The sequence below is a fragment of the Acanthopagrus latus genome, chromosome 14 (genome assembly GCF_904848185.1).
Source record: "Acanthopagrus latus isolate v.2019 chromosome 14, fAcaLat1.1, whole genome shotgun sequence".
NCBI lineage: Eukaryota > Metazoa > Chordata > Actinopteri > Spariformes > Sparidae > Acanthopagrus > Acanthopagrus latus.
The window spans coordinates 15,924,571-15,951,807 of record NC_051052.1 but is presented as its reverse complement, the minus strand read 5'-3'; the positions used below and the strand labels follow the sequence as shown (position 1 = coordinate 15,951,807).

Below are 27,237 nucleotides of genomic sequence, written 5' to 3'. Positions count from 1 at the left end.
CTTGCTAACTGTTCACAGCCACAACACAGCAACATTTATTGCATTAATATTTTTATTATCACACAATACACAATAAATATTTATTCACATATACTATATGTCATTCAAAAAGTATCTTATTTCCCAAAACACCAGGTTACTCACCAGAGTGACTTCAGTTCTTCATCAGTGGAGCTCAGTCCATTCATCCAACGAGTTAGAGCGCCGGTGTGTTTAACAGATGCAGATTCGACGCAAATATTTTCTTTTTTAGAAATATTAATTAAACTCTTTAAGTGAATATTATTTTGAGTTCTAGGTGTAATAACCATTCTCCGTGTTAGCTTTAGTTTTTTCGAGAGTCTAAAAAAAATTAAATATTAGTTTTTCTTAATAAATGAATCTGTTTCCGGTGTTCGTCAGATTAGTCAACAGAACGTCACGTCTCCTCAGTTCAGGCGGGCTGGTTGAAAGCGCAGCGAGTCCTTCAGGTGGCTGCTACCTTGTAAAAGTAACATTATTAGCCTGTTACTCAGCTAAAGTGGACGCATTTCTCTTGGTAAATAATCGGATACGTGTTAGCAGGTGGAACCATCGACAGTTAGCGCTAGGTTAGCTTATCCAGCGTGCAAACGTTAGCATGCGTTTCTTTAGCTAAACTTATCGGTGTTGATGTAACGGCTAGCCAGCCAACTCAACATTGATGCTAGCTGAATCAAAAGCTTTATCGGTTTTTAAACTCGCAAGCAATGGACCGTCCGCCAAGGTAAGTAGTTAAACCACGTTTAAAACCCCTGATTCATAGTCCCGGTTTGTCTGATATTGTTAATGCATGTTGTATGCTAACACGTTGTTTTTTGTTGACACAGGAAGACAAAGGTTGTGAATTACTGTGAAGCCAAGGACTTTGATGATGATGGTGAGTATTTATTAACGCTATATATGTTCATTTAACTGCATTTCTGTACCCTGCCGTGCGAAACAAGGTGTAGATGTTGATAGAGCTGTAAGGGAGACCTTTACACTATTGCTGACATATACATTGATATTTCACGTTTAAGCAAACTTTAGGGGTACACAAATGCATATGTTGGTAGTTGTCAGTTCAATGTTTGTTCTTCATGTGGTGACAGATGAGGATTTTGCCTGTGCGAAGCCTCCACCCAGCAAAAAGCCCAGAGAGGATGTGAACCAGGAGCACAAGAAAACATCGAGCAAGTCCTCCAGTCAAGACTCCAACTCACAGTCCACTGAGAAGAGCAGGTAGCATACACACTAAAATAACAATCAAATTAAAAGTCACCAACTCAGATCTCTTTTGTTCTTTTTCTCTCTACATAAGAAAGATTTCAACTGAAATGTTAGAATAACTCTCAACATAGGCAAAGCTGCTGCCTTAAATTCACTGAATACACTGTATGTTGGGACCTGAACAGGTTTACCTTCAAAGTAAATATCAGTGTTGTTGCTGTTTTTTTAGTAACTACTGATGCAGAAAGAGACTTTCAGCCAGTCAGCTAGTTGTAGCATAATACTTAAACTGATTTTTGTTATGACCTTATGCAAACAACATGGCTTGAATCTTCTCTACTGATGCATAATGAGACGTGCAGTTGTAACACAATACTTGAATGTTTGTTTAATTATTATTGAATCTTCTCAACATGAATTCTGTGTCTCACAGACGTCCACTTGATGAGAGGCTACAAGAAAGAGATCTAGAAGCGGCAATTATACTGTCCATGCTTGATAATACAGATCAGGACCAGTCTCCCGCCAGTACAGGTAAAGGCTATAGCTTTGAAAATCTAAGATCAGAAAATACAATTGTCTGTTGTTAAAGAGTTGACTGATGGACCTGTTTAATATTTCCAGGAGAAGTGGGTGTTAAAGTTACTGTAGATGAAAACATGGATCCGACTTCTTTGCGCCGATCCAACTGCAGCGTGGATGGCGATATTTTGGGTAAATGCGCCTTAAGTTCTTGTCCTTAATATTATATGATAGGGGGAGGTATGGTTTGAAAATGTTATGCTGCTATCCTTTTTTTTGTTTTGTTTTCTTTAGGCTTGGATGAAATCATATCAGAAAAAGAGTCACTTTCCAGACAGAGAAAGGCTGCTGCTAAAGCCACTGAGGAGCAGAAGAAACAGCTTACAGACAAAGATGAAGACTACGAGCCCAAACTGACCCCAGGTTGTCACCCTGTCCTCCCTCCCAACATATTTAGCTTCTGTTTAATCACTGATTTACTATGTCGTTTTTTGTGTGTTAGTAAAATTAGCGATTAATGCCTCTCCAGATTCAGGAAGTGATGAAGATTTCAGTGAACCAGCTGATAGCGAAGATGAGGAATTCACAGTTAAGAAAGTCAGCAAAACAAAGAAGAAGGAGAAAGTAACCAAGAAAGAGAAAACCAAACCGCCCCCTGCTTCTAAAAAAGAAAAAACGGCATCAAAACCAAAGTCCAAAACGCAGACAACAGGTATGTTCTTGAAGCTTGTCAGACAAGATTACATTTTGAATGTGATTGTAATTTCATTTCATCATAGTTAATGTTGTCTAACAACAGCTTCCACACCAGTGAGAAGTCCTCCAACAGCTAAATGTGCCCCCAAGAGACCTTCATCATCTTCCACAGTCTCCACATCAAAACCTGCATCTTCTCTGAGCCCAGCAGGTGGCAGGATACCCAAGTGGAACCCACCAGGTGCAGTATGAATCACAGCAGTAGAAAGGGAGTGGATGGGAGTTTAGGAGCCTTGGGAGGTCTGAACAGGCCATTAGAGATTGTTTAAAGACTAATGTTTTACTTTCTTGTATGCAGGTCAAGTTGGTAAGAGTCCCACTTCAGCTGGTTCAGCAGTGAAGTCTCCAGGTCAGGGTCTTCGCCTGGGACTGTCCCGCCGAGTTCGAGTCAAACCTCTTCACCCCAGTGTCGCGACTCACTGACGAGTGATCACTGGTCTGTAGATTTGTTTGAATGCGTCTGTTTTTGTTGTCATTTTAGTTTCATCACGTATTCTTTTAAAAAAAGATGCTTTTAAATCATTTCAATATTACTTGATGTGTGTTACTATACATATAAAATGATTTCCAGGATCTGTTTTCATGGGATGCTTTGGGCATCTATACAGCTTGCACCTTGAGCTATTGTTTCACCATCATAGATCAATGTCATTGTCAGATTATTATCAGTCCACTTACTGTGTCAGATTTCTCTCAGATTTCTCTGATTGTTGGCATGTGGAGAAGTTTGAATTATAACTTTTTTTTTTAACTAGTCTTGCAATTTGTCTCCCCTTTGTTTTATTGTGTGAAAAACGTGTGTATATTATGTACATATATATAATAAAATTTAAAAGAAGTTTAATTTTGTGTAGTAGTACTTTATTTAGATCAAAATTTGAGGTACTTGAGACTTTTCATGCCCCTTTCAACTTCTACTCCACTACATTACAACCGGAAATGTTGAACTTTTTACTCGCCGAAGCTTAAAGGGCCACTGATTCGATTCTGAAGAGAAACTCAGAAAGGTCATATTTACATTATTTCTTACATGATAATACAAACCCGACAAGAAATGAACAATTACTATGTATTATTTCCCTAACTGAATAAACAAGCTCTCATCAGAGAAAAATAAGGTCCCCCAAACAATGTTCAAAGCGAGAAAGGTGGCAGGGTCCGCCAAATATAAACAAAGTACAAGAGTATGCAGTTGTCAGTTTGTTTGACCTCTGAACCTCTTTTAAGATTAAGAGCAGCTGGAGTGAAAGTGATGTGCACTCAAATTTCCTTTAGCGCTCTGATAATGACACACCCTTCATTGTTCTGCTTTACAGGAAAGAATCTGGGATCTCAGATTACAGACATCAGCCCTGATCTGTGTTGTTAGTGTTTGATCAAGTCATGTCCGCACACATCCACCAACATGACCTGATTTGTTTTTCCACATACAGTAATATGTACACAAACTGGAGCGTTGCAAACTGTAACTTCTGTCGGAAACCACAGAGCAATAAACTCCACTCCTCCCTTAACCTTAACCAAAGTGTTTATTAAATTGCAAAGAAGTACAATACTACCATAGAAGTGGCAGGTCGATCAAATGGAAGGAAGAGTATGTCTAGACAGTTTAAAACAGCAGGAATCTCGGTAACCCAAAGGGTTACCAGAATGTCTGAACCTGAACACATCAGATTTTCTGTACACTGGACTTAATAGAGTTTTGCAAAAGGATGTGCGCTTAATCTGCTATTCTAACCTTCTGCAGATGAAATACGGATGTCAACATAAGATGTCAGTGAGTTGTATGTGGAGTTGTGATGTTGTAATGCACATATTTGTCATAGTCAGTAATGTGCCAGTTGATACAAGGATGCAGAATCCTGTTTGTACTAGGCTCATTAAATCCACATTATAAAAACACTACAGAAGAAGAACAGGAAAGACAATCGATTGCATCTTTAAACCAACGTGGAACCAGGACATGCAAGTGCAAAATGACTGAAAAAAAAAAAGATATAGCAAATTTAAAAGATGTCCTAAGTTCCACAAGCGATAATGAGTTCACAGGCTGTGTCACTCAGTAACTCCTTTTGTTTGCTCATCACTTGTTAGTGTGACTCAAACACATGTGATGTTTGCTGGGAGAAAAGTGAGTTATTGTAGATGAACGATGAGAATAAAAATGTAGATCAAATAAAGCTGTGCAGTTTGTTTAGTCACTGTATGTGTGTTATCGCACGTTTCTTTCTTTAATTATTTATAGATTAACATGTTTGCTGGCGTGTGAAAGAAGGACTTAACCAAACATTCACTATCAAGCCTGGTTTGTTCACGGCAGCAGAAACATTTTAGTTAAAGGAATAATTCACACAAAAATGACAGTTCAGTCATCATCTACTCCGCTTCATGCCGATGGAAAGTCAGGTGAAGTTTTGAAGTCCAGAAAACCCAAGAAATCCCAAACTGATTTTCCATAGTTAATTGGAACATTTGCATTTTTTTCTGTATTTGTTGTCACACGCTTCCTGACACCTTGTAGATAAATGTATGTCAGGACACAAGGGGAACATGATTTGGATCCAGTGAACGGTGAGAGATTTTTCTTTATTGAGCTTGAAAACAGAATCTCAGCATGACTAGACCTTTAAAAACACCAGACTTTTCAGACATGCAGAGAAGTGGAACATTTAACAAAATTTGCCCTGTACCAGACTTTTTCTGTCAGTCCTGTTTCTGTTTCCTGCAGAGTGCTACTGGTTTGCTTTTCTCTCTCCTCCCCGATGGAACGAAGAGGCAGCAGAGGAGAAAAACAGGAATGGAAACTATCCAACTTCAGGATATTTGATAACATGGTTACTTTGCATCAACCTGTGTGAGTGTGCTGTATCTCTAAGTGTGTGTGTGAAGTGGGTGGAGATAAAGTGTTAGCAGGGAGAGCACCTGAAGCTACAGGTGGTGGTTGATCACTTCTCCCTCCTTTTGTCTTTCAATGCACATGAAATTCACAGAAGGCCCACGATGAGGTTTAGCTGGGTTAAAGGATCACTGCTGGTCTTTGCCGTGACCGCCGCTGTGTCTTACCTCAGCTCCATTAAAAGAGAAGTCAAAACCAACGTGGAGAAACTTCAGAGGGCCCACAGCAATGACTCCATCAGGGGTCAGGGAATACTGGAGAGGATGGACAAGATGGAAGCACACATCAGCAAGCTGGGTGAGTCTCAGGCCATCAGCTCCCTGTTTTCTGGTTTTCAATCCGAGTGTGAAAGTTTCTACTGAACAAACTTGATTTTTAAGACACTCACAGCCACACGAGCCGAAGATGAAGACATCAAGTCTCTTGTGGGCTGAATTTAGAGGAGAATTTGAGGCTTTTACCAACTCTGACGTTAAAGTGGTGAAAACAATACGAGTTATAAACCAACGACACACGTAAAATTACTCTGATTTGATCACGCTTTTATGCTGCAAATGAAAGTTGCACAAGGTTGAGCAGGTAATGACTGAAATTTCATTTCTGGGTGAACTTATGGATTAAGCTGAATTTTGAGTGCAGGACTTTCACCTGTAACCAGGTGTTTTTACGCTGAAGTCTTGCAGAAGAAGTGATCGATCCGTTCAAATTCAACAACAAAATCACTGTTCAAATAAAAATATTTCTCATTTTGTCTATGAAATGTCGGTGGAAATGGGAGCTTGAGGTGACATCTTCAGATTTCTTGTCTAGTTTGAGTCCAAACCCGAAAATTATTGAGTTTGCTAACGTTAGGAAGAGAAACCTGAGATTTATTATTTATTTATGCTTTATTATGCTTTTTTTTGCCATGCAAGTCACCAAAACAATTCTTGCAGTTATCAGCGTCTGTTTTCAGACGCAACATGAGATCACATCAGGTCACGGAGCCGCGTGATCACGCCGGCACAAACACCTACACAGACTTACAATATTTGAATTTGGAATAAGGCATGTTATAGTTACGTTTCAGGGAGGTGCACCTGTTTGTTCAGCTATCTGCCTCTTTATTTGCACGGAAGGATAAAACAAATACTCAGGTCTCCTCTTGTGTCCACAGTCAATGTGATGAATAAACTTGGTAAGAGGGAGCCAACAGCGCCACAGGGGATGGCAGAGGTGAAGACGGAGAGGAAGGTGGTGAGGAAGCTGTACCCGAACTCGGCTCTGTTCAGTAGGTGGGGGGACGAGCTGTCGGAGGAGGAGCAGAAGGAGGCCGAGAGGTTGTTTCAGCGATACGGCTACAACGCCTTCCTGAGTGACCGGCTGCCCCTCAACAGAGAGATCCCTGATACCAGGCCACGCAAGTGATTAGACATCCTGCTCATGTAGAAACTGATAATCATCACATAGGCTTTATGGCAGCAATAAACAAACGGCCTTGAGACCAAATTCTGAGTTACATTACATTACATTAGTTGGCTAAAATGGTCAAAGTGACACCTTCAGATTTATGGTTTTATTTGACTAACAGTCCAAACCCCTAAAAACATAAATCAGTTAAATATAATACTGTTCAACATGTAAACCGGAAAATCCAGAGACTTACACAGAAAATTTTCCCCTAAAACCATCAGAGAAGACGCAGAGGAAGCATCGGCAAACCAAATCTAATTTTCTCCTCATGGCCACGATTTGGAAACACGAGCACAAGTTTATTAATCAAAAGCCTTTTCGCACCACTCCTGCAGTTTATTCAGACCTTTTTTTTCCTCACAGGTGTGCTGAGAAAAAGTACCCCGAGGATCTTCCTACAATCAGCGTTGTGTTGATCTACCTGGACGAAGCTCTCTCTGTCATCAAAAGGGCCGTCCGCAGCATCATAGACAAGACGCCAGCTCGGCTCCTGAGGGAAATCATACTGGTGGACGATCACAGCAGTAACGGTATAGGTCGACCATAACTCTGTTCCCAAAAAGATACTTTCCCACCTCCAGTGAATAGCTTTTGATATTTCAGATATTTGTATCTGAGGTTTCTGCGGCACATCATCTGTGGAGCTCACATCTTTGAGAGAGATTAGCCTTTTGAGATGCTTCCCTAGTGAAGAGAGGCATGAAAAAGGTTTTATTTCACCTTTCAGTTTAAGATTTAACCATGAGACCCCGGTTGGTTGACTGACTGTCGACTGAATCTACAGCTGGGATTACTAAAATGTGTGATGATGTAACATGTTGCAGAGGATCTGAAGGAGAACCTGGATGAATTCATCAGCTACATCCACGAGGAGCATCCAGGCCTGGTGAGGAAAGTCCGGCACTCGGAGCAGCTGGGCCTCACTCAGGCCAGACTGTCGGGATGGAAGGTCGCTGAAGGGGACGTGGTGGCCATCTTGGACGCCCACGTAGAAGTCCATGTACAATGGTTGGTTTTTGTGCTGCGTGATGATGACTTTTCACATGTCACCTGTCTCACCAAACCTTTTTGTGTTTGTTCTGTCAAGTCATGCATCTTAAGCTAAACTGTCGCTGTGTGTCAAGGGCTGAGCCATTGCTAGCTCGCATTAAAGAGGACCGGACAGTGATTCTGACGCCAGTGTTTGACAACGTCAGATATTATGACTTGACCCTGGTTCCTTACGTTGCTGCAGCAGATGCCTTTGACTGGGCTCTGTGGTGCATGTACGAGTCCTTCAGGCCTGAGTGGTACGATTTAAAGGACGAGTCACGACCTGCCAAGTAAGTGAGAGCTTCATAATTCCCGCCAATCTGTCCAGCTCATTTGTGATCCTGAGAGGGCCATCTTTTGATTAATATCACATTTAACCAGATGTGAGCTTCTATGCTCACCCTGAAGCCAACAACTGCTAACGAGTGATTTTACTTTGTTAATAAAGTCATTATTAACCACTCTAATTACTCTCACTTTAATTAAGTTTATGAAGTGTTTTTTTTTTAAATTTCTTTATTTCAGATTCTTAATGTTTTTGATTCTCCGTCCTCAGGAGCCCCTCCATCATGGGGATTGTTGTAGCTGATCGCAAGTTCTTTGGAGAGATCGGAAGCCTTGATGGCGGAATGAAAATATACGGTGGTGAAAATGTGGAGCTCGGCATCCGGGTAAGATTTCTCCAGATGTTTCAGAGTGACTGTAATTAAAGTCCAAAAAGTGTTGGAGCGAGTTTGCTTTAGACGTCAATGGTCAATCAGTGGTTATTAGCCGTGCTCGCTGCATGGCTCCACAGGACGAGTCATGACTACGGTGGCCTCTAGGGGGAGCGCTGTCCTCCAACTGCAACAAAAAAAAAACCCACTTAATTTTTTGTTAGTCTACTTTTTAAAGTATCTGAATTTTGTGATTGGCAGGTGTGGCTATGCGGGGGAAGCATAGAGGTCATACCTTGCTCTAAAATCGCCCACATTGAGCGGGCTCGAAAGCCTTATCTTCCAGACTTGAGCATAACGATGAAACGCAATGCGCTGAGGGTGGCGGAGGTGTGGCTGGATGAATATAAATACAACGTTAACATAGCCTGGAACCTTCCCCTGGAGGTGAGACATGACCCCTCATTTCTTACATAAGTTGGAGGATATAACCAAGAATGCAACTTGTCGCAAACCTTTTGTGGCTTTTTTTTCTTTCAAATATCTGCCACAGAATCATGGGATAGACATTGGGGATGTGTCTGAGAGGAAAAAGCTGAGAGAGAGGCTGAATTGCAAACCTTTTAGGTGGTATCTGGATAACATTTACCCCCAGCTGGACCCTCTGCAAAACCTGCTAGGCTACGGAGCGGTAAGTAGGAACAATTTCTTCCGATATCACATCACATAAACTTGTGGTTCCCAAACGTTTTGGCCTCTAACCATAGAGCAATTTCTTCTCCCTTGATCTTTTAAAAGGGTCATTTTTGTATTTTCTTATTTCTGCTTCGGTTGGCAGCTGATTAACGACCTGAGGCCAGAACTCTGTATCGACCAAGGCCCAGTTCCCGGAAACACACCCATTGCTTATATCTGCCATTACCAGTCATCACAGGTATGTTCACAGAGTCACTGCAAACACTGACTGTGATATTTTGTCTGTGGATAATAACTGTTCTTTGGTGTAGCACTGTTATTATCGCACTGATGGACAACTGTACATTGGAGGAATAAAATCTCATAAGTACAACAGCAACCGCTGTCTGGTGGACCCCGGCACTGGAGATAAGCCGGGACTGTACGAGTGCAAAGAAGCAGTGAAGAAGTTCCACAAACTGTGGGACTTTAAACAGGTAAATATTAGCTTTTAAAGGAGACCTTTTATGCAGTTTTTTTTCAGTGTGTTATATATGTAAGATGAAAGTTGAGGACATACAAAAACTCATGTGTTTTTTGAGCATTAATGCATGTAAACCTAATCTAGTAGCAACTTAAAAAGACATTTTGAACCTGGAAATTGAGCATATTGTTTCCTTGAAAAAATATAAATACACACCAAAGAGGCTGTTCTGTTTGGAGAAAAAACTAACAAGTGCTTTATTGTTTGTGTTTGACTCCCAGAATGGACCGATCCAGAACAGAGAAACCAAGAGATGTCTGGAAATTGCGACGGGTCAAAGCGACGAAGACATACTCATCCTCCGGCAGTGCAGCGGTCAGAAGTGGAAGATTCAAAATCTCATCAAAGACAACTAGAAGACTGGTGGACTCGGCCAAGAGGACAAAATAACTTTGGGCTAACTTGACATTTTGCACTAGATCGCTGAGAGAAAGTGATCAGTTTTTATTTAACTTTTGTTTTTGCTCTTTTAATTTAGTTTTTGTCACTCGCCTTTGTGAGACAAAATGTGAATTACTATAGAATAATGATTTTATTTTCTTGGTTTTGAAGACAAAAATGTCCTCATGAATGTTTGCTGTTACAGTTTTATGTGTTCCTTTTGTTTTAAGGAAAAAAGGTCCAGAAACTCCAACAAAGTCCCGATCAGAACTTTCTCAGTCAAAACTCTTGACAGCCAATCCTTCATATAAAAACACAGAGTGGTTCCAATGATGCACGTTGCATTGGAGCGAAACTGCTTAAATAAAGGCTGCCAATGATCTTTACATGTTTACATTAGTTTAGTATAATTATGTACAAAGGTCATTCAAGTCAAACAGGATCTGTTGTGTTTTGGCTGTCATGAATGAGCAGAGATGAAGGCGTCCCATTTCTTCTTCCATATGGCGTACCCCGCCTCCTTCAGGTGAGCTGGCAGCGAGCTGTACCTGAGGGCAGAAAAACACCTTTAATGAGGATGAACTCACTGAGCTGCGATATGATTTTAAAAGCTTGGAATATTATTGGAAAGGTGAATTACAAGTTTTACTCTATAAACTCAAAGCATTTTATCTTTACTGCTATCGATGGCTACTGTAAGTTTATCTATCTTACTTGCTTGAAATCGTTCATTCATCAAAAAAATAAATAAATAAATAAAAATCTATTTTGTTTTCTGGTTGTTGTGACATTATTGTACAGTTTCAAGCTGGGAGTCCTTTTTAATCTCTCTTCCGCGGTGCATTCTCCAAAAGACAAACGAGAAACAAAAAGATAATTCGATTTTCAAAGAATGGCTTTTATGCAGATCAAAACAATCAGTGTTCTAAAGGTGAAAATGACTTTACGGCTGATCAAATTATTGTAATTAAGTAATTTAATTGGTTTCTTTTGAGTATATTTTTAAGTCTGAAATCATAACATATGGTATTTGTATATAATTAACGTGGTTATTTTTCTCATAAATTTCATGGATCAAACATCATGTGCACATCAGATTCATCGTTAAAGGAAAGTCGTTCAAGTCATCTTTTTCTTTTTTCTTTTTAAATATCTTGATAAATATTGTCAAATATAATAACAAATATAATCCAAAAGACCGAAAACTGAACATGCATTAGTTTGTCTCTCTGTACTTTGTGATTTTTTTCTGTGGCTCTCAGCTCCAAGCCCATTTATTCTTAGTCTTTTAAAGCTTTCATTGTTTCGTGGGATTTGTTGACAATACCAAAACTGTAGATAATCATTAAAATGATGCTTTAAAACTTATGGCTGCCTGAGAAGACTATCGAGCTTAAAACATGGTAACTGAAGTCTTGCAGGTGAAAACAAACAGAAAAAAGTCAAATGAACCGCTTCTCACCTGATGGAGTTAACAGCCAGCTCTTTCAGGGTGCCCAGGTTTGCTTTTAACCCTCCGATGCCGACAAAGGCTTCATAGAAGTCGTAGGAGAGGCCCGTGGTGCCGAACAGAGACGGGTCATCGGAGCTGATCACCATCGGGTGGCCCTCAGACATCAGCACTGCTGCAGGATGGTTCCGAAGGTCCGATACCAGCTTCAGCACCTAGAGGTCAGAGGGCAAACGTGACTGAGCACTTTATACAGAATATGAGACAAACAAACGGGTGCTGACATACATTCTTTTATACATCGTGACTCAACAGTAGGTCGTCTGACCTGGTTCGATATGGGGCAAAGCTCCACGGCCACGTTTCTTTTCCTGGACATCTCTTTGGCAAGCGGATGATGTGCCAGAGCGTAACCGTGTCCGATGCGTGTGGTGTTGAACAGAAGGGCGTCGAGAATGTTCTGATCTACGTCGGTGCCTTCATTATCTACAAACAGACACATGCAGTGGATTTAGAGCGTGGTTTCGACACTAACGATCATGCATTTCCACTTTTGACCCACCCACCTGTCTCCCCTGCGTGGAAGAAATACGGCAGCGTGACACCGAGGTCAGCTGGCAGAGACAGGGCCTCCCTGAAGTACCAAAGATTCCTGCCGCTGTCCTCCCGGCCAACCTGCAAATCATGATGACAAAGCTCCGTGAAAAAAAACCAAAAAAAAAACAGATAAAGTGGTCAAAGCTAACAAGAGAAAATAGAGAGATGTGTCACTTCTTACCAGGTCAAATCCTGCCACAACATCTGGGAAGTCCTTCTGAAGCTGAATGGCTTCTTTCACAGCTGCTTTGACTGCAGGAACCTCCAGAGCCCTGAAGATGGCAGCAGCGAGAACAGACAGAAGTAAGCTGAAGCAAAACTTATACGCATGTTACAAGATGCCTCACAGCATGTGGAGGTTAAGCAGATTACTGAGTACGTAATGACTACCTTGGTGAATGTTATCATATTTAAAGCTATAAAAAACTATGAACATATAGTTCATAATGTTAATGACAAACAGCTCACCAGTAGGCAGTAATGGAATGTACCTGAGTATGTTTTTTGAAGTACTTTTACTTACTTGGGTATTTAAACTTTCTGCTAATTAACACTTTAGCCTAAATTCATTTATTTTATCATCATTTTAATAAAAAACACATCTAATCTAAAAATCTGCTGATAGTAATTCATGTATAATTTACTTTTACTGGTACTTTTGATACTTAAGTACATTTTAAGTTTTGTATAACTTTTTTGGGGGGCTTTTTATGACTTTAATCACTGGACGGCTTGGAGTCATGACAGTAAACGGGATGGAGGATGACATGCAGGTAATGACAGCAGAAATACAGTCATCATCATCACCGGAGAAGAAAGCAGGTGTTTCGGATTAGAAGCAGCAGACGTTGAGACAACGACCCCCGTAATGCCAATCAGTCTCTTTATGTCCCATTTCCAAAATGTTAAGTGGTCCAAAATTGGTGGAGTGCCCCATTTCATAACTACCCAAACTAAAGCTATTTCCAAAAGCAGTAAAAAATGAACGGATAATATAATTAGTTATAATTACACAATTAACTAGAACGCTCTCAAAATAGGGATAGTCTGTTAAAGCAGAGCTTTAATACGAAGGCACATCGTCCCCCATTAGGTTTGCTTGATTGGATTTTCTGTACAAGTCATTTTAAGGGAAGTCTCCAAATCTGTTGCTCGATATGAAAAATCTGTGTGGTACATGTACAATTATGCAGTCGTGGAAAGTAAATATGTACATTTACACATATACTGTGTTTAAGACAGCAGCACATTGTACGATTTTGATGTAAATACTCAATACTCAATACTAAAAATATATGTTCACAGGGGCTGTTTTTATGCATAATTACTATTTTTACTTTTATATACTTATAAGTATATTTTGCTAATAATACTAATTGGATTTCAAATGCAGGACTTTTACTTGTAATTAAGGATTTTTCAATAGTTTTACTGGCAGTTTCACTCTCGCAAAAGGCTTGAATATTTCATCCACCACTGTTATTCTGCAACTTTTTGAATTTTTCAAAATAAAATAAATAATGAGCAGTTGCGCATTAAAATCCAGAGGAGATCTTGTCCTGTTGAATGTCACTTTAGAGATTCTTTGAACATCAGAAGAAACCCAGCCCAGTCACCAGGATACGATGTGGATATGTTGAACACCAACTGTGTCATGTCACGTTCACATTAAATGGTTATTACCTGACTTTTACATCCCGAGGTGGCGCTGTTACAGCCAAAGAGGCTGCCGAACAACCGACCGCAGTTCGAGTCACTTTCATTTTAGGAACGCCTGAGGATACACCAACTGTTTTGGTGACTCTCAAATGCACTTAAAACTGGCTATTTTCCATGGGAAGTCAGACGGCCTCCATCCACGTGATCACGGTGACAAAAACTGTATTTTAAGTCAAACCGTACTGCTTTCCTAAACCCTAACCAAGTGGCACTAACCTCAGCGGAGGATAAGCACAGCACTGTGACGAGAGAGAATTACAAAGTTCAACCTAAACATGCCTGAAGTTGCAACATAAGGATTTTGAATTTTTTCAAAACATTATTCTGGGTTGCCCACACCTCGTGTAACATATCATTTCTGTGACCTCATTGGTGGGTACATACCTGTGTACAGAAATTATGATACGAGCCCCGAGAAAGTCTGGATGATCTGCTTTAAACTTCTTGGTAACTTCTTGAAACGTTTTCAGAATCCAGGCCTTATCGTGAACCGTTCCATCCAGCTCATATGTCTGAAACACATTAAAAAGAAAATTGATGAAAACTGTGGTATTTGTATTATATCTTTAAAAGAGGCTGGAGCTGAGGGGATGAGGTGTGAGCCAACAAGCAAACACAAACCCTTGAGAGGCCGCTCCTGAGCTCCAGATACATGACGTTGTCCAGGTGGAGCTCGGCGAGGCCCTTGTAGAGATACTCCTTCAGCACCGGAGCGTGCGTGATGAGCCCGGCAGTCGCGATGAAAACTTTCTCAAACCTCTCCCACACGACATCTTGGCTTGGGTACTCACCATCTGGATCCACAGTGACGAGTGTGAGATGCTGCATTAGACTGAAAACACCCCCCCAAAAATGAAAAAACAGACAATCCGGGTTAAAATCTCCCACTAGATCTGTGACTTGAAATCTATAAAATGGAGGGTGATGTTTTTCTCAACCTGTTATCGAAGCCTGCTGGGTCTCCGATTTTGGCTCTCAAGGTCTCCAGCAGCTGCCAGTAGAAGCAGTCCCACCGCGGGAAGGGCTGGCGGTCGGAGAACAGGAAGCGGACCGAGTTGTCCCACGTGAAGCAGATGTAGCAGTGCGGCCTGTAGGTGACGTTTTTCACCAGCCACTCGACGCTGACCAGAGAGGAGCTGTGGATGTGGAGGGCTCCACCTGTCAGCAGAAACATTATAGTTTCCTCATTTTGTTTTACATCTTTTGTTGTCACTTCATGCGTGTTTTGTATGCCTTAGTAGTTTTCTCATGTTATTCTGTAGTTGTTTTGTGAGTATATAGCGGCAAGAAGTTTCCGTCACTTTTCGAGTCATTTTGCACAAGTTTTTTTTCATACAGTTGTGATAGATTTTTGTCTCCATGTATCAGTATGAGTTAGCTGTTTTGCAGTCTGTTCTAAGTTAGACTGATTATCAGTGCCAATATTCAGCATTTTTATGATCATAAGTATCAATTCTTTTGTGTCTGATTGCCAGTAAAATTTAAAAAATTAAAGAAGTAGTACTTTGGCTCAGATGCAGCATCCTTCCTCTATTAGTGTTCACCACTCTGTTGTCTCAGTGTCCACAACACTGAGGCCACCAGTAACCAGCTGATCAGCAATGAATAATCTGAATTTGTTTGCCAAAGTTATAAAAAAAAAAAAAAAAGAACAAGGAGTGAAAGTATTAAGAAACTACAACAAAAGAAAGAAAAAAACGTGCAACAATTTTAGTTGGTTACATTCCATCACTGGATATTCCCGATTTTATTTTTTTCCGTAAATGTGTAGTGGTTCCAATTATTGATCTTATATCATATATATCAGTGTCCTGGATTACTAATAATCAGTATAAATACCAACCCTGAAAAAAAAAACATGTCAGCTGACCACTAACTTATTTTTTGTCGCTTTGCAGTCATTTTGAATCTTGCTGTCTTTGTTGCCATCCTGAATATTTAAGACAACCTTTTGGCAATTCATGAAAAAAGCTCATTTCATGGTCTTTGTAATAATTTACCAAAAAGTGGGTCAACTGCACCCGATCACGTTACCAGAATTTTGCCGATAGCACAAGTAGGTATTTTGAATGCAGGACTGCCTTAAATGTAGAGTGTTTTATTTATTTCCACTCACATAACGGCTCTGATTTCTCCTGCCATCACTGCAGTGATGCAATTTGCTTTGTTTTTATCTCTAAAACGAAGAAAATAATAGTTTAATTAAAATCGGATCACAGAGAGGAATCAAAGAAAAACCCAACATGCAGGTTGTTTGTCCTTCAAACTATTCTGATGTCAATTTAATTCACTAATATTTAACTTCATTTTAATCACGTTACTTTAAAATTAAGAAAAACCCCGTTAAATAACAGTTGTGACTTCACCTTTCGGCATCTGCTGCAGCAGTTTGAAGATGGGACTCTTCTGGATGAGAGGCTTTGCTTTGAAGAAGTGAATGGCAGGTGGGAACTGAGCGGCGGCCATCTCCTTCTCCTTTAATCCACCGAGGTGAGCGTCGAGCTTCTGCTCAGCCGCCGTCAGCGCCACCCCGCCTCCCGTCTGTCTGAAGGTCTCCTCGCGCATCAGCAGTTCCCTCTTGGCTGGGTCAGGCATCCCATCAGTCACTCTCACAAGCCACAGAAGGGGCAAACAAGTGACCACAGCCCGGCAGATTGAGATCAACATGTCCTTGTGTGCCACGGGAGGGTGCTAGAACATGATCCCCTCCTCAAGAGCAGGAGTTTCTTCTGAAAGGGAAGAGACACTGCGTGTTAGACGTGAACTAATGACATCTAAGTCCTTTCTCCTCGGTCAGGGAGTTGGTTTAGTTTTGCGGCTTACTGAGTAAATAAAATTTGACAAACTTGTTTTAAGGTCATCAGCACCATAACATGCTTGTATTGGGCGGCTGAGAGAGCCCCATTCAGCAGCACAAACCACCAACGGGAGGTGGAATTAGCCTGAGAAAAAGCTACGACTCCCGTCATTCACAAAAAAAAAAAAAAACCTTAACAAAGAAGAACAAAACTTTAAAATCAAATCTAGCCACTTTAGAACAGGAAATACTTACAAGTAAGACGGAGCTTCTGGCGCTGTGTTGTCTCGGCTCAGCAGTCGCCCAACAAGTGAAAAATCTTGAGAGGCTTGAAAAGCTTGAAGAGCTTGTTTTTCCACAGGAAGCTCTGCTGTCAGGGTAGCATGTCAGCAAAACGCTCGCTGCAACTGGATAATTGGGGCATTTTTGTCTGACAAATACCATGTGATAAACTAATGAAGGAGGCATGAATGGCCACTGTTGCAAAAGAAATGGAAATAAATGGCAAATCTCTCAGCAGGGAAGACATTGTAGGAGGTTAAAAAAAAAAAAAAAAAAAGAGAAGAGAAAGTGATACTAATGATTTATATTTTATTAGGTTTTACATTTCCACAATATAACATTTTCAGTTTGAGACACAATCAATAAAGAAAAAGAAACAAATAAAACCAAAAAATGACAACCACACATACGTATAATTTAATCTGGAAACCTCATATACATACAGTGCACCCTCTGGAATGATAACCCCCCCCACTCGTTCGACTGCGATGTAACATCAATAAATTAATTGTTTAAGGTCGTGTCCGGGCATCAGTTTTCCTATAGGGTGTTTTTTGTTTTTTTTCTCTGTGATTGGTTGGAGCAGACACCCATTAGTGACACAATGCCCCACACAACTTTTACTGTAGGGTGGTGGTTAATGAACCAGGGACACAGATGCTTTGCTTGTCATGAAAAGTGATCCAATTTAGAGGGCAGCCTATTAAATGTCCAGGAAATCACCCGACCTCATCTCCCTGACTAATCAGTGTAAACTGGGACCCTCGGAGGGGGAAGCAGCAGAGTAAACCGGTCAGTACAGCTGTGCAGTACCGAGGACGCACATCTGTAGACGGCGAGTTAGAGAGCTGCAGCGTCGACCGCGTCCCTTAAATGCACAGAGAAATACAGCAATACATCACACAACAACAACGCGACTCTTCTGCATCATAAATTCGTGTCACAGACAAGAGGAATGACGTGTTTCTTTTTTTTCATATGACAAAATAAAAATAACCAGAAAAAAAAGGGAGAGTTTGTCTCTAATACAACTGGAGAGGAACTCAGTCCATAAACTTGCGGTTTGGGTTGGCACCGAAGAGAGCCACTCGGATTTCAGGCATCATCTGTAAAACACAGAAACACGTGGCTTATAAGTTGATTATTTTTTAATGTAATATTTTACAGTTAAAAATATAACCTAAGTTGACATTTTGAAGTTCTTTAAATAAAAAACAACTCACATTTGAGAAGCTGAAACTATAAAAAGCTTGTTGTTTTTTTGGGACACGAGATCAGAATTAAACTAAATGTGGTCGTAAGTTATTATGTGTTTATTTTAAGTGTAAATAAAGGTTATAAGCACATACAACCGCATATAAAAAGGACCAAACAACAAATAAATGAGATGATGCACCCGTTAAACTTCTGACATCTTGTGTCAAGTGAACTATTCAAAGTTCAGGAAAACGTGTGAGCAGCACTAATCTCATTTTGCCAAATGCAAACTGTGTTAACAGTGCACTCGCTTAACAAGGTGACAGTTTTAGACCAAAAATAATTTGTTAAGCCAAAAGCAATAATGGATGTATTTAAAACAGGAAAAGCCTCACTGAGATTAGAAAGACTTTAATAACCGTTCCCTGGCCTAAAAATAAATAAAAAAATCCAAAACAAACAAGACAGAAAAACAGACAACACAAAGTATGTCACAAGATCAGACTTGAATAAAAGTAAAAGTAAGATTATGAAAAACATTCTCAACTCAAAATATCCTTAAATTATCCGTCACAGCAGCGTCACCTGGTATTGTTTTCACCTTGTAACGCTGTGTGTGTGTGTGTGTGTGTGTGTGTGTGTGTGTCATCATGGTAAAATGTGGCACGTCATGTAGGTGCGGATGTGTGTTATTGTCTCTTTGCATTTTTTTCCGCTTGGTAGCGTCACAACTATGCAAGATGTAATCTTGACGCTTCACAGGTGTGTAGATGAGAACAGGAAAACACCACGATTGAATTCAATTTGCTCTGTTCTGTTTGTAAAACAATATAGTTGTCAATAAATCTCCATCTTGATTCATGATGTTCTCGATGAGACAGCACAAAGTGCTTCTTAAAGAAAGAAAGAAAGAAAGAAAAAGAAAGAAAGAAAGAAAGAAAGAAAGAAAGATGAAATGAAGAGGTAACGAAGGAACAGAGAAGTAAATAAAGTAGGATTCTTAGGCTGGTAAGACCTCGAGTTTTAAACCTTTACTTCTTTATGATTATATCTAAATCTTTCAGCTACCAGTGCACTGATACAACCGGACACCTATTATGAAATTTAGTCAGTAAAGAACAGCAAAACGCACCAAACCCCTGAAGTCATGGTTGGTGATTAATTGTTTCATATTCCTTTAGATGTTTCATTAGATGTTTTTGGTTCCTTGTGTTGGATTTATTGTAATTTGTTCTTTGAAATGTGAAAACTTATGCTCATGTATCCAGAAAACAGAATTAATCATTCAGTAAAAGGGAACCAGAATACATGAAATGACATCAAACAGCAAACAAATGATCGATAACACACCTGTAAAATGATGTCAGTTTTCTTTCTGGCTTTTTAAGTATTCTTTATAAGTTAACCATTTGTGTTCTCCATCTACTATTTATTTTACTTTAAAATATAAAACATAAATAAAGAATGTTCATGATCAATATTCAAATATCTGGTTTTAAGGATGAAAAAGAGGAATCTGAAGCTGATAATGTGACCCGTCTCCACTTCCTACCTGCTGAGCCATGAGGTCCAGTCTGCTCTCCAGGGTGTTGGCCACCTTGATCTTCCCGTCTCCGTTATAAATCTCAACGCCTCCAGAGCTGAAACAGACAATAGGAAACCAAATTGAGAAAATACTCCTGTAAGTCTTCAAGAATAAATTATTTTTATCTGGGTGATTTATGTTTCACATGTCAGGCCGCCTACATGTCTGGGGAGATGAAGTTTTCCTGGTCGATGCGGACCTCCAGGTTGGTCTTCACAGCTGCTTTATATATGGGAATATTCCTCTGGATGGAAGCCTGGAGGGGTCACATGACAGTTTAAGCTTGGATTTTAACAGGTTACCTTGTCTTAGATAATTTAAATAAAATAACTTCCCACTTATCGATGGCCTCATTGATTTACTGACCTGCACCATCTGCAGGTCCTGTTTACGACAGCGAACAGTCACTTTGGGCTCCAGGAGCTGATAGAATCCCTGGTAGAAGAAGAAAATGTTAACGGATCTAATTTTTTATTACAACATCTTCGGAATAATAAACATTTAAGGAGCAGTTTATGAGGAACACTTACAAAAGCTAAAATATATAGACATAAATAAAAATACACTGGTGACAATCAAGTCATTTTTTCTCATTCATTTGAAAATTACGTATCATTTTAACAGCTGATTTCCTTGAACTTCAAGTATAATTCGACTGAAAAACAAACAAATTAACAATAATACTATAATTTAAAATAATAAACACAAAGACTTATTCTCTATATGATTTGTGTTATTCTGTTTTTATGTTATTTATAATAATGAAAACAAATTGTTGTAATGTGATTCTGGTCTTTCGTTTGCCAACTTTTTTTGATAATCTATTATTTATTTCAGTAATTTTTCAGGCTGTGATGTCAAACACTTGCTGGTTTTAAACTCCTTATGTGACGATTTGCTTCTTTTTCTGTGTCATTTCTGAGTATTTCGGTTGTGGACTGTTGGTTGGACAAACACTTCGGGCTCTGAGACACTGTGATGAACCTTTTTCACAATTTCACATTTTACAGACTCAAGGAACAAATTATTAATTTTGAAAATAATATCAAGATTATTCAATAATGGTAGCGTGGGCGTTCCATGTACAGAGGCTTTGTCCTCGCTGCAGCGGCCCCGGGCTCCAGTCCCGGCCTGGGGCCCTTTGCAGCCTCTTGTGATTTGGATATTACACTTTTAACTGTGCAATCCAAATGACAACAAATCGATTAATTATTACAGCAATAATTGTTCAACAACAAGCACCACAAACTGCAGCCTCCAAAATGAATTCACAGTTTGATAAACATCGTACAGTTCGAACAAGAACCGATCATTACGACCTTGACGAAGTTTGTATTTGTTGCAGGACGTTTTGTATTAGACTACCTAGGTGTACCTAATAAACTGGCACCTGAGTGTGAAGCAGCTGAGTGCATAAACGTACCTGTAAGAGCAAACCATCCATCAGAGCAGGATACCTGGCCGGGTCTTTTGCGACGCTAGTGAGCCGCTGGCGGGCCTCATTCAGCATTTCCTGAGGGCACATAAAAACACACAGTTAGCATTTCTGACAAAGAGGGAGGCAGTAAAATATGTGAGGAGACAAACGGCTTACCGAGATCATATCATCGCGCGCCTTCAACACCTTCAGTCGAGCCTGGTTCATGAGGTTAGACATCTGACTGTTAAACAGACAAACAACACACACATTGGGCCCGTTTAGATACTGTTTTCGTCCGTGCAGAAACATCGGAGACCGTTTGAGGCCGGCGGTCACAAAAGAGTCATTGTGGGCCTAAGCAGCTAAATAAAATTAGGGGAACTCTGTCTGAATATCTGTCACACATACAGATAATCTTTGTTCTTAGGAAGGGAGCACTTGATGTGTCCTGTGATTTCTGGCCATGACTCACATTTTCTTCTGCTGCTCGATCTGCTTCTCTTTCTTCTCGTAGTACTCCATTATCTTCAGCCTCTGAGTCTGGACCAGACGGCCCTTCTCGATGTTGAACTCTTCTTCCGCCTGCAGGAGGGGACAGAGTTCACTCAGCAAGAAATCCTCCAGCAAGATGTGGTCATTTATCAGTTCGTCCTTACATTACAGGTTTAATTTGTCTTTATTTTCACAAGGTTTTCGCCATAAGTATCACTGACTGATGGGACCTCGAGAATTGTATTTTGAGTTGATGCTAAATTTTAAAACATTGTTACCAACACAAGAATAGATTCTGTTACTGTATTTGAACACAACATGTTTATAATGAAAATTATAATCATCGCTCATAGAGCAGTCTCCTAAATTCAATTTACAAAATGCATCACATGAGGTAGAAAATCTGAATCAACAACTAATAAAGTTAAATTGGAAATCTAATTTAACAGATTAGATTTTTAATACACAAAACAAATCACATTCAGCATCATTGACATAAAAGACTAATATAACAATTCAGTGCCTCTCAGAGAAAACCAATGTAACTAAAGGTCAGTGCCACTGAAGCAAAAGACAATCCCATCCACCCGACTCCACTCCGTTTCTGGTGTTTCCTTGTTTACAAATCCCAGTTGCTACTAGTAACCTTAAACATGGCTGTGATTCATCCTCCATCCATCAGGAAGGCCTTGTATGAATATTCTTAAAACACAGCTTCCATTGAGATTTGTTTCATTAAAGAGAAGTTGTAATTAACTAGATCTGCAACACAGGTCTGCAAACTGATTATTTTAGAGGTTGAGGAAAATGCTCTAAAAAAATTTAAGTCAAGTTTAGATCTGGAGAAATCTGCCAAATGAAAAGTCTTGTTTTAAAGCCTCTCTTTAATGAAGAATCAATGTCTCTGTATGTAAATGATCTGATATGGAACATTTCTGTGTGTTTGTCAATGATTATAGTGTTTTGTCTTGTTTTGATATCAATAACTGACACTCAGTTCCCCCGCCTGGTCTGATGGAGGCACTACAATAAACTTAAAACTACTAAAGGTCATAAATTGCAAAATCACATAGCTGATTTTGATCAAATTTGGCCTGAAGAGTTTGAGTCTCTGACCACAAACTGCAACATCCTTGGTTTGTGTTCAGGGGACTTTTGTTGCACTTGTTACCACATTACCCTCTCCTATAATTTCCCGTCTAAGGCTGCAACACTTAAATCCTTTTTTAATGAAAAAATGTTAAATTTACCTGGTTTCATCTTCTCGAGTGTGATTATTTTTGTTTGCTTTACTCCTCTGTGACAGTAAACTGATGATACTTGAGTTGTGCACAAAAAGAGCCATTTTTTTTAGGAAGTAAGTGATTCACATTTTAGATAGTTGCAGTCCTAGTCCAGTCATCTCTCTACTGTTGAATCACTTATAATAAATGCTCAAAAGCTACAAAAAAAGGAAGGATTAACCATCCATTCTTGCCACTGTGTGATTTTACCTTTGCATCAATTTCCTCTGCCTTCTCATTGGCCTCCTGTTCAATGAAGGCCATCATGTGCTTGATCTGCAGAAGGGAAGAAAGAAACATCCATGACAAAGAGGACCAGGCTTCCCTACGTGCACTGGGGTTAAAACACGGACACACAATGATTCCTCCTGCATGTATGAATTATCATCTCTGTCATAATGAAACCAGAGCTGGTTCCTCACCTCACTGTGAACCGACTGACACTACGGTGAGAAATGCTTCTGTTCTATGAATGCTAAACCTCCAGCTGAATGATGTGGTCTTAAAAAAAATATTCTATTTCAAAAGCACTTCATAAATGCTGAGACTGGGTAACGAAACATGACATTTTTGACCAAATACCTCAAGATTTTTGATAAATAGTCACCACTTTAGTAAATATAATGTCTAAGTGGGTAAAGGCAGGTTTTAGAACAAGCAGAACAGTTTTGTAATGACATCATTTTACTGAAATTAAGCCTTTAAACGCAGAAAAAGATCATATCATTGTAAATCTAAGACGATATTTAGTCTCCTATCACGATAACGATACATTATAAATATACTGCCCAGCCCTAACTAAACCCAAACGTATAACATATGTAATGTTGACTTTTGCAGCTTGACATGAGCTGTTATTTGCAGGATATTCTCAGTGTTTGCTCATATTTCCCAGACAGTGTCTCACTCACTCCCAGTTCCTCCTCAGGCCCTGCTGGGCATGTGTTCATCATGTGACCATCTGGAAATATGACCCCCCTTTAACTTCCACACAGCGCCAGCTTCTGAAATGGCTGCTTATTGTAACTGTATCTAGCATTTTTAAGCATTTATACACACAAACCATCAGCTAAGATCAGCCTGAATATTCAATTAAAGCTGTGTTTGTGTTTATTTCGATGCTAACCTCCTGCAGCTCTCTCAATGTCACACACACACTTCCGTCACACATTTAAGCTAGCAGCTACATTAACACGGTGTGCTAACGCGACAGTTAGCATCTCAAAACGTCGCTGAACAGCACAAGAGGAGAAAAACAGCTGAACGGCGACATGTCTGAAGGTTAAAACGCTTCATTACCTGCTTCTGTACGTCGGCATCGCTGAGCGCCATGGTTGCAGCTGTCAAAGATCCGCGGGGGCCTGCGGGGGTAAAATAACACGCAACACAATCATTCAAACCATCGAGCGACAGAACAGGAAGTCAGTAACAACATGGAGGTCTTAATCCCGCAATGCCATCTTTAAATCGACGGTTATTTACCCGAGAATCGCAGAGGAGAAGGTATGAATTAATCGCCGCAGTCGTGACTCCGTAAAGATGTCTACGGCGGATCAGCTGACTTACGACGTCACATGATGTTTACTTCCGGTCGAGCAGCCAATCAGGTGCGAGAAAAATAGACGACTCCATGCTAATGTAGGAAAGAGGAAGCGAGGAAAATAATGGAGATTTAGAGTCATATCTGTCATTTTCATGGCGTATTTATATGTATTATATATTAATATATGTCATGATAACACCATATATGTAATAACATTCATTTTAAATGTAAAGCAGATAATTTAAACATTAGTTGTGTTTGATTAAATTATTTTCTAATGATAATAATGTGCATTTTGATTTGATAAATTTTAAGACAAACTGCTTTGCTAATCAAGTTTATCATGAATTCTATAATTCAAAATCACTGTATGAATAGTGTCATGACACAGTCTCTTAATTATTTTTGCCACATTTCATTCAAATTTTTATATCATATTTATCAATGTGGTCCTCAAGAATGTGGATTTTTTTTTAACTTAATGTTTTACAGGAACTTGAATACAGCTAAAGATGAAAGATGAAAACTCCACATCACTCATCAGTAGTAGGATAAGACAGCAAGTCACATGTCTGACCCGTCAAGCTCAGAATTTAAATGTGTTATAACAATGCACTTTTAAATAAAATAAGTTTGAGAACTGAAAAAGAAAAAGAAAAATGCACAAAAGCACAGGACAAAAAAATGCACATTTTTAAACTTTGAAATAGTTTAATTCTTTGTAATCCCCATTTCTAAAACAGCCTGGATTGAAACATTTTAGTTTTAAGTATTAATATTTTTGTGCATGGTAACAAACATAACTGAAAAATCGGCTTACTATCAAAGTGATTGACGGGCCAGAATGAGGTTGTAAAAGGACACATGCCACCGGTTGAATAGGTCTGCTACACTAAAAAGGGCTGAGCGAGGTATTATATATACATGCATGCCATAAATACTGTATCTTCATACCATACCTACTGATTACTACCTCTTATATATAGCAAAGCATTAGAACGCTGCAATGAATATGTATAAAGATGAACTGACATAGCATTGAAATTGCAAATGTTAGATAAAGAAAGGATACAAACACTATATTTAATACAGTATACATGTTGGCGCTATGTTAGTGAAACACATATTAGAACTTCCTGGCTGAGTTTCCAGTCTTGTTAACGTGTCTTGCCAGCAGAGGGAAGTAGAACTTGGAAAGTCCAGCGTTAGAAATAGCTCTTCTCCCTGTCTGACATGCGTTTTCCACTCGGTGTCACCTGCTGACTGACTGATTGACTGACTGATAATCTGCTGTTTGGACAGTGCACATAAAACTGCAGACTGTTTACCTGAGTGAAACACTCACCCGCTGACCTCTGCTGACCTCTCAGACACACGAGTTAAAGTCTGACAGTCGTATCGTCACTGTTTACTCACATTTTGAACAATCTTTCCCAATGTGAACGGACAGCAAAGTCACTACAGACTGCTCTCCGGCCAACTGTTATGTCATGGATTTGGGAAGAGGGGGTGGGTGAGGGAGGGAGAGAGAGGGAAAGAGAGGGAGGGAGGGAGAGACTTTTGCACAGCTTGTCCACCTTGTTATTCCTGTGCCAGCTACAGCATGCATGTTTCTGTTGTGTAGTGGCTTCGTGTGTGGATGCACGTCGCACTTTGATCTGCAGCATCTGCTTCTCATCTAGAAACTCCTTCAGCGTCGCGCCGAGAGGACGCAGGTATGCCCAAATGTTGTTTTGTCCCTATTCTATTCACATGGCAGAAAGTTTTAGCAAAGCCTGACATTTGAAGGAGAATGTAGATTTTTTTTTTTTATTTGAGTAAAGGATGTGACCAGATTTGGTTTCTAAAAGTGTGTAAACATGTCAGAGTTTGAAGGGTCGTTGTGGGTCCCTCTGGTGCTGTGAAGGGCAAAAATCTCACCTTGCACAACATGGAAACTGCCATGAGGAGCTGGTCTGTCTTACCAAACATTTCTCCCTCTTTGACATTGAAAGCTGACCCTTAATATGCCTGATATCACACTGTTGTCATCACACTTTAGCATAAAAAAGAGTGCCCTAAATCTGCCTAATCATTTCCTTCTCTGTGAGTCTGTTATCAGCGCGACAGGATCAATGGGAATCCAATTAGTCAAGTAGGCCAATAGGTAAAGGAGGATGACTGAGCAGAAAAAGTGGAGAGGTTGAGTGTGTTTGTGAGGCGTTTAAAGTGCTTATGTGGCCAACTTTAATGTCTGCACGGGTCTACAGGACACACAGCTCGGGACAGACAATATGGCAGCTAGTCGGTCATTGGATCAGTGACGTCAGGGAGGCGTCTGTGTCAGTCTGCTCAGTCTGAAGGGGCGGAGGGATTCGACGTGAAGGATTCAGTCTTGAAAAGTGGGCAAAATGACGATATATTGAAATCAAAAATAGGGAAAAAGTAGAATTAACAGACAAACCTGACCAGTAATACTGCAATCAGGTGATCTATCTCCATAAGAGGCACCGCTGTGTACTCGATATGTTTATTCAAGGCCTAATATGGCTTTTTATTGATTTTGTCCAGCTGCTCGACACAGAATCAGAAGGTTTTATTGCACAAAAAGGGCTGTTGCATAACAAGCAGGGAGGGGTGTTTTTTTCCTCAACCTTTCTCTTATGAGGCAACACAGATTTTGTCAAGGGACGGATCCAAAAGCTATTCTAAAGGTTTGGACTTCAGCCAAAGACAACACAGTCAAAAT

General features: G+C 39.9%; 4 protein-coding genes across 5 annotated transcripts; 2 read left to right on the top strand and 2 right to left on the bottom strand.

The window, feature by feature from the left end:
• The first annotated feature begins 433 nt into the window (after positions 1–433).
• Positions 434–3,352, top strand: rad51ap1 (RAD51 associated protein 1). Of its 2 annotated transcripts, none has more exons than XM_037121575.1 (9): positions 434–745; positions 849–898; positions 1,113–1,242; positions 1,664–1,764; positions 1,858–1,944; positions 2,047–2,175; positions 2,282–2,464; positions 2,552–2,689; positions 2,807–3,352. In XM_037121575.1, exons 1-9 carry the CDS (start codon positions 729–731, stop codon positions 2,929–2,931), a joined length of 960 nt encoding a protein of 319 aa, XP_036977470.1. In that variant the 5' UTR covers positions 434–728; the 3' UTR covers positions 2,932–3,352. The 2 variants fall into 2 exon arrangements, with proteins under 2 accessions (XP_036977470.1, XP_036977469.1); XM_037121574.1 differs by having other exon boundaries at positions 1,855–1,944.
• Positions 3,353–5,118: 1,766 nt separating this feature from the next.
• LOC119032422 (probable polypeptide N-acetylgalactosaminyltransferase 8) lies at positions 5,119–10,148 on the top strand. Its single transcript, XM_037121571.1, has 11 exons — positions 5,119–5,701; positions 6,561–6,807; positions 7,220–7,386; positions 7,681–7,864; positions 7,981–8,178; positions 8,445–8,559; positions 8,806–8,991; positions 9,098–9,235; positions 9,383–9,478; positions 9,552–9,716; positions 9,985–10,148. The coding sequence occupies exons 1-11, from the start codon at positions 5,509–5,511 to the stop codon at positions 10,117–10,119; spliced, it is 1,824 nt and encodes a 607-aa protein (XP_036977466.1). The 5' UTR covers positions 5,119–5,508; the 3' UTR covers positions 10,120–10,148.
• Positions 10,149–10,272: 124 nt separating this feature from the next.
• Positions 10,273–17,107, bottom strand: ada2b (adenosine deaminase 2b). Its single transcript, XM_037121572.1, has 10 exons — positions 16,963–17,107; positions 16,277–16,639; positions 14,849–15,068; positions 14,532–14,742; positions 14,295–14,422; positions 12,373–12,463; positions 12,161–12,269; positions 11,923–12,080; positions 11,607–11,809; positions 10,273–10,692 (listed from the first exon to the last, which is right to left on the bottom strand). The coding sequence occupies exons 2-10, from the start codon at positions 16,575–16,577 to the stop codon at positions 10,605–10,607; spliced, it is 1,509 nt and encodes a 502-aa protein (XP_036977467.1). The 5' UTR covers positions 16,578–16,639; positions 16,963–17,107; the 3' UTR covers positions 10,273–10,604.
• A 171-nt stretch (positions 17,108–17,278) lies between these two features.
• On the bottom strand, positions 17,279–24,582 carry atp6v1e1b (ATPase H+ transporting V1 subunit E1b). Its single transcript, XM_037122422.1, has 10 exons — positions 24,449–24,582; positions 24,266–24,327; positions 23,177–23,242; positions 21,664–21,773; positions 21,366–21,432; positions 21,195–21,284; positions 20,138–20,206; positions 19,933–20,027; positions 19,739–19,826; positions 17,279–18,095 (listed from the first exon to the last, which is right to left on the bottom strand). The coding sequence occupies exons 2-10, from the start codon at positions 24,296–24,298 to the stop codon at positions 18,033–18,035; spliced, it is 681 nt and encodes a 226-aa protein (XP_036978317.1). The 5' UTR covers positions 24,299–24,327; positions 24,449–24,582; the 3' UTR covers positions 17,279–18,032.
• Between the last annotated feature and the right edge of the window lie 2,655 nt (positions 24,583–27,237).